The sequence below is a fragment of the Neovison vison genome, chromosome 11, assembly GCF_020171115.1.
Source record: "Neovison vison isolate M4711 chromosome 11, ASM_NN_V1, whole genome shotgun sequence".
Classification (NCBI taxonomy): Eukaryota; Metazoa; Chordata; class Mammalia; order Carnivora; family Mustelidae; genus Neogale; species Neogale vison.
In genome coordinates this window covers 181876858-181883567 of record NC_058101.1, presented here as the reverse complement: position 1 = coordinate 181883567, position 6710 = coordinate 181876858, and the positions used below count along the sequence as shown (strand labels likewise).

At 58.7% G+C, this 6710-nt stretch overlaps 1 protein-coding gene across 1 annotated transcript; it reads right to left on the bottom strand.

Annotated features, from left to right (window-relative positions):
- Positions 1-254: 254 nt before the first annotated feature.
- DUSP26 (dual specificity phosphatase 26) lies at positions 255-5765 on the bottom strand. The gene is made up of 4 exons (XM_044225402.1): positions 5692-5765; positions 3426-3707; positions 1623-1837; positions 255-1125 (listed from the first exon to the last, which is right to left on the bottom strand). The coding sequence occupies exons 2-4, from the start codon at positions 3644-3646 to the stop codon at positions 926-928; spliced, it is 636 nt and encodes a 211-aa protein (XP_044081337.1). The 5' UTR covers positions 3647-3707; positions 5692-5765; the 3' UTR covers positions 255-925.
- Positions 5766-6710: the final 945 nt, after the last annotated feature.

Below are 6710 nucleotides of genomic sequence, written 5' to 3'. Positions count from 1 at the left end.
GCAGACAGAGCAGGGGTGCAGGCCTAACGTTTTTTGGTCCTCTGCTGCCCCTGTGTGGACACAGTGGGAAACAACACTTCAAGATTTCGCTTGTGGCCACAGTGAAATTGGACTTGAAAGAACCACCCCCTGAGAACCGCTGGAGGTTTATGACCACGATGAGGGAGTCAGGAACTGTTGCTATGGCCAGAAAGCCAGGGGCTTCCAGGAGAGAGGTGGGGATCCCCTACATGCTGTCAATGACTTCACCAAAGTCGTGTCCACCAGCTTTATTTTTCCTCAAGACATCTGCAGCCAGGAGGCGAGCCATCATCTCAAGACTCGCAGGCATGCACCTCTGCGGCTCCTGGCCGCGACCAGCGCCCGCGGGCACAGCGCCAACCCTCCCACACCTTCTCTTCCTGCGCTTGGAGTAACAAGTCTGTGAGTGTCTCCCTCTGGTTTCACAGCTTTTCACACCCTCTCTTTACCGTCTGTCTCGACACCACCATCTACCCCAACACATCTACACCATGGCATGGCGTCCGTGCTTGCAGCATCCCTGACTCCCTGCACAGGCACGGGACAGAGATGACACTTGTGTTCTTAAATGAGCGAGGGGGAACTCTTGGGCACAATGGGGGAGGGTGCGGAGGGGGCTCTGGGTGACGGGGAGCATCCTGGCTGGAATCCAGGGTGTCGGAGTCCCAGGACTGCCGTCTACCTACAGCTTCAGCTGTTTCCTTTCCCCGGTCAGCTCCCTCCTGGGTGCCCAGCACACCAGCCAGCGTCACCTCCCCATCCCCTCCCGACCAACAGCAGCAGTGGTGGAAGCCCCAGCCCTCTTGCTCTCCTGCCCACAGGAGAGGATGGGATATCTGGGCCTCCTCTCTGCAGCTGGGAGCCAGGGCCAAATGCACCTGGCCTGACCTCCTGTCCCCTCCCCTCATGCCTCCAGACCCTGCCGCAGCCTGCGATCCAGGGCCAGGAGCTGCCGCAAGAAGCCCCGGTTGGGGATGATGCCTCGGTGGTCCTTGACCTTCTTGATGGCCTCCACGAGGGTGAGGTGATGGTACAGCATGAGGTAGGCCAGCACCAGCGTGGCGGACCGGCTCACGCCCACGGCGCAGTGCACCAGGATCTTCCCTGTGAGGACAGACACACGAGGTGGCCGTGGGACCGTATGTGGTGGGCTGGAGGCGGCGAGGGCTACAGGGCTGGGTGAGGAGGGAGACGGGGAAGCAGGGTGCAGACTGCGGGCGGGGGGAATGCTGACCCCTGGGATGCCTGGACAGGATACGACAGACCCACAGCACGCAGCAGCTCAGCCTCCGGGAGCCTGAAAAGGGCTCCCAGGGAGACAGATGCTCGTCACTAATGCAAAGCCGAGTCTCGCACGGAGTGGTGATCTGCCCGAGTGTATCAAGTACATTAGCATCGGGCCTTGGTGAACACTGTGGATTCTTTCCTTCTCGTCTTCTCATGCACTGCCTTTTACAAACAGATGACAGTGGCTTTTTGGCCTTCATATCAGATCCTGAGCCTCTGTCCTGTCACTCAAATCTCTCCTGCCTTGAGCCCTCCGGCTTTCCCCCCCCTCCATGTCCCCGGCTCCTTCCCTCCCCCTGGCCGCCCCCTCCTACCTCCTGGCTGGTTCAGCGCCCGGTGGATGAAGTCGGCAGCTGTCTGGAAGTGGATGCTCATGTCAAAGGCTGGCGAGTCATGGGCCTCGACACCCAGATATCGGATGCCCAGCCCCTCGTAGGCCTCGGGGGTGCCTCGCCACCTGCTGTGTGAGGCATTGAGGACGTGCGTGATGCCCAGGCGGCGGAGCTCCCGGCGGCTGTTAGCGATGTCCCTGCGGAGAGCGGACGGTAAAGGGAGGGTGGGGCGGCTAGGCTCTGGGCCAAGAAGCTGTGGCCTCCACCCTGTCCGCCGCCTCGCTAAGGTCACCGGCTCCAGGCCTCTGCCGCGCCTCCGGAGGACCCAGAGCTGGGAACCAAGATGGCAACGACCTGGAGTCTCATCCTAGAGCGAGGGCTGAGAGTTCTGGGGGAGGTTCCGCCTGGAGAAGAGAAGACTAATGGAGTGGCTAACTATAGCCATAATGTAAAATACTGAAAGAGTCCTCCAAGGCAGTGGGATTTTACTTGATTTGTGGGCAGGACTGAGTGGTTCTGTACTTCGTGTATGGAGGTATGTACTAACCGTGAAATTCAGCTGAAGCAAAACAGAAACACCTTTGGAGGGAATGACTCTCCTGTCACTGGGGTATTCAAGCAGAGACAGAAAAGGTCAACATGGAGGTCAGTGCACCCATGGGGATCTGGACCTTGGCTGGGTTGTTGGAACAGCTCATGTTCAACCTCCCTGCTAACCGGGAGGTGACAGTATTCTGACCCTGGCTCCCACACCTAACTCCCCTGTTGCTTACTCTTTTTTTCAAGATTTTATTTGAGAGAAAGAGAGAGATCACAAGTCGATCGAGGCTCGATCCCAGGACCCTGAGATCATGACCTGAGCCGAAGGCAGAGGCTTAACCCACTGAGCCACCCAGGCGCCCCTCCCCTGTTGCTTTCTACTCTCTTTGATACCCAGAACCTTCTCACGTTCTACCAGTTATTCTATGTTCACATGACCCTGTCTTATGACATCACCTTGGGGTGTTCCTCTGGCCCACCCCCCTCAGCTTAGTGCAGACGCCTCTCAGGCAACATGGCCATACCTCAGGGCCAATGCTCTGTCCAGTGCAAACTCCTCAAGTACAACGAGCACTGAACTTGAACCTCCAAGTCCTGGCTCTGCTACTTACGACCCATCTGACCTTGGGCCAGTCACAACATCTCTGAGCTTCAGTTTTGCCTTTTGTAACCTGAGGGCAGTGGTACCTACCTCCCAAGGCTGTTGTGAAGATTAAGAGAAAAAATGCATGTGAAAAGCTCCTTGTACACAATGAAGCCCTTGAGAGAGAAAAGTGAGGGGGACTCTTCCCTGGATGCTCTTCTCTCCAGGGCCCCCAAGCCCCAGAACGTCTGCGTGCACTGCGGCTTTGCCTGGCCACCCCCTCGGCTTGCCACCCACTTCCTGGCCCCCAATGGCTGCCCTTCACCAGCATCACGGCACCACAAATAGAAGGTCAGGGAAGTCATCTGTGATGTCCGCTGCATGACATCGGCACTCAATAATTAATTTTGCTAAGTGAGTGACATTATTGCTTAAACAGAGACTAGCTGTCCAGAGTTGGGCATATCAATAATCCTGCCCCAGCTCCCCCAAACCCTCCAGCCTCCACTCTCTGCCCATGCACCCCTGCCCCTCCCTCCTCAACCTGGAACCAACAACAGGACTCAGGGCCTCCCCGCCACCCTTCTCCTTCTTGCGTGTGTACACACACACACACACACACACACACACACAGCCATGACCCCGGGCTGCCGGCTACGTACTGGTCTCCGAGGTAGAGGCCCGGCCAGACCTCATCGGCATGGTTACAGGCGGTCTTGCCTGTGTAGAGCAGCCTCTCCAACTCAAAGACATTGAGGAAGGGATGTTGAACCGAGGGCATCTCCTCCAGGGCCCCTCTAGTGCGAACGGGAGACCTTGAGCCGCTCCGGGAGAAGCGGGCCATAAAAGTCATGGAGGCCCAGAGCCAGTTACCAGGGCACATCTCAGAGGCAGCTGCAGGCGTGTCCTCGAGCTGCTGACAGGTCAGTCTCCGGTGGCTGTTGCTGCAGGAGGGAGGGAAGGGAGACACACCTGACTGGGTCCGGAGCAGCTGCTTCCCTTCTTCCCAGCTGGGCTGGGCCCTGGGGAGAAGCCTCTCAAGGGAGGGAAGGGAACTCTGGCCCTGGGGGCGGGGGGGGGGGGGGGCACCACAATTACTCTCTCTCTCAAGCTGCAGTGGCTCCTTTCTGCTCTTTGGCTCAGCCAGGCAAGGAGGTGGGAGTCACATGTCCTTGTTTACGGGGAGAGGGAGCTGCCCAGCTGCTGGCTTTCTGCTCTGCCACTCCACCCCCACTCCCAACACACACACATAAACACACACACACACATTTGATATTTGGGTGGCAGTGCCCGTTGTGGAAGCTCTTGCCAGCCGGAATCTGGGTCTCATCTGCCTGGGGCTCCAGGCAGAGAGCCCAGGGAGCTGGGATGGGAATGGGGGGTGGCTCTGGACCCATCCGGAGGGAATTAGCGGGAAGACAGCAGCAGCTGGGGCCATGACATATGCCAAGCCTGATTCTCAGCACCAGAGAGATGGGCTACTTTAACCCATTCCTGCCTTACCACTGTCTCAGAGTTAGGCCTACTGTGGGATGTGTACATTGGGGGCTGGGAAAGTGGGGGAACAGCAATAAAGAGGAAGTGTAAGTTTTTGAAAAACACTTGCTGAAGGCACGCACTAATGGAAGAGGGTTCCAAGGTGTGTGCGCAATGGCCAAACCACTCTCCTTCGATCAGCATGCAGAAATTACTGTTCAAACCTCATCTCTCATTTCTGAGTCAAGCAGGGCTGGAGTAATGTGTCTGGGTGTGTGGGGAAGAGGCGGAGGCTGGGGGCTGAAGAAAGGAAGGGATGAGGGCTCCTGCCAGGGTCGCAGAGGCTGAAATGGCCATCTGTATTGCTGTTGAAGTCAAGTGACCCTATGTGGGGCATGGGGCTGGCAGTGAGGGGCTTAGCAGGTGTTCCCTGGACTCTCTGTGGACAGCTGGCCTTTCTGAAAGCGGGAGCTTGTTCAGAACGGCAGAGCTGGGAAGGGCCAGCCTTTGAGACTTGGCCTGGGTCCTTCAGGCAGAGAGGCCGTTGTGATAAGAGCTCCTTTCTCCTCCTCCTCTCCCATCACCAGGGTAGGCTGGTCCCAAGGATTCCCTTTTCGCTCCCTTCCTGGTCCTCAACCGAAAGTCTACTAGCTAGAGGCCATCTTTGACCTGCACACACTCTGTGAACTCATCCCTCCCCGTGAGCCAGGGCCCCCAGCTCTCCTTTCCCCTAGGCCAGGGGAGACCATGCAATAACAGGTCTTAGCGCGCAGGGGCATTAGGATCAGGGCTGCTGAGGGGAGCCCGGACCTTAGGGTGTTCAGGGAGAGAGATTTTTGCAAAGGCAGGGGTGTGGAGAGACCACAGAGATAATAGCACCATAGCCACCATCGCCATCACCACCACCACTATCATCGTTCGACCATCATCAACATCACCTGCCTTGTCTCCTCGCTCCTAAAGACCCCATCACTTTATCCCCAAAGAACGGTTTCTCGAAATAGCTTCTGCTGCCCCGGTGATGGACACTGCATGGTAAAGGGGAAGCGGGAAGGAGCTCACAGGTAGGAAGGAGCTCGTTGGGACTCTATTTCTCCCCGAGGCCGGAGGAGCCCCATTCCGTCCCGGGGTACCCCCCTCGGCCTTCTCCAACCCCATCCACCACGTTCAGGCGCCCGCGTCCGCCGCATCCCTCCCGCCGGCCGCCCGCCCGCCGCCGCGGCGGTTCTAACAGGTTCATGGCTGTCGCCCCGGCCGCGGCCAGCCCAGACAGCCCGGCGCTGGGGGTGCAGGGAGGGAGCCCTGGGGAGCTCGGCTGGCTCGGCTCCCGGGTCCCCTCCTTCGCTCCTCCCTCCCCACCACCCCCAGCCCCAAGCCGTGCGCCTCTGGGCGCCGCGAGGGAGGCGACCACCCCCCACCTCCGCCCCCACCCCCGCCCCGCAGCCCCTCTACCTCGGTGCGAGCGCGGCGCGGGGTCTCCGTCCCGGAGGCCGAGGGCAGGCGCAGCGAGCGCCACGGCCGTGACTCTCCTGCGGCCGCCGCCGCCGCCGCCGCCGCCCCCGCCCGCTGCCGCTGCGAGACCGGCTGACGGCTTAAGCCTCTATTTTTACGCCGTGACACGCACGTCGAAGCAGGGTTCCTATCAGTGTGTGTGTGTGTCGGTGACACCCAGAGACGCAGCCTCACCCGGCGGCCCGAGCGGACACGCCGCGAGCGGGTGTTTACAGACCAGACCCAGACCACGCAGCCGAGCAGCCAGCCCCGCCTCGCGTGCATGCTCGGGCGGACGTGTGTGTTAGGAGCTGCGCCAATTACAAGGCATTTTGCTTGAGGATGACATTATACAAGCCATCCCAGACGGTGCCTTGAACACCCTCGCTCCTCCCCGGGCAGTATGAGTTAATCGCGCAGACAGGATGGCGCGCCTCACTTTGTCCATTGCTTCTTCTCAGTAACACCGAGTCGTAAATTACACGGGTCGGTAGCCCGGGTTCGTATTTACTATATACCACGTGTTTCACATCTCTGCACTCAGTTTATCCGCACCCCAGGTCTGTGCGACAGGGGGACATTATCACTGTCCCCATTTTAGGGAGGAGGAGACTGAGGCCCAGGTAGGTGAAGTCATTTGCCAGGGCCACACGCTAGTTATGGACTGAGCTGAGTTTCAGGCCCTGGCAGTCTGACTCGAAGGTTCATGTCCTTAATTGTTCTAAACCAGTGACCCCACACAATGGAGAGGAAAAGTGGATTTCCCCCCAGGAACTCCCTTTGGGCAGCTCGGCTCTTAGTGAACACCTTTCCCCCTGAAGCCGGAAGAAACTCATACCCCTACTCTTCACGTGTGCTGCCTTTTAGTGATGTTTAGTTTTACTTGATTTTCTACGGTAATCACCTTGTGGGTTCCAAGATGGTCAACACTTGGAAGGCAAGCTCCGTGCTGCTGTCCCCAATCCTTAGTTCTCTGTTGA

Excerpts from the sequence above, each read along its gene's own strand:
- DUSP26 (XM_044225402.1), bottom strand. The coding sequence starts at position 3,646 with ATGTGCCCTGGTAACTGGCTCTGGGCCTCCATGACTTTTATGGCCCGC. Across the intron at positions 1,838-3,425 it reads GGCCTCTACCTCGGAGACCA|GGACATCGCTAACAGCCGCC; the intron begins GTACGTAGCCGG and ends CGCTCTCCGCAG. Across the intron at positions 1,126-1,622 it reads GGCGCTGAACCAGCCAGGAG|GGAAGATCCTGGTGCACTGC; the intron begins GTAGGAGGGGGC and ends CTGTCCTCACAG.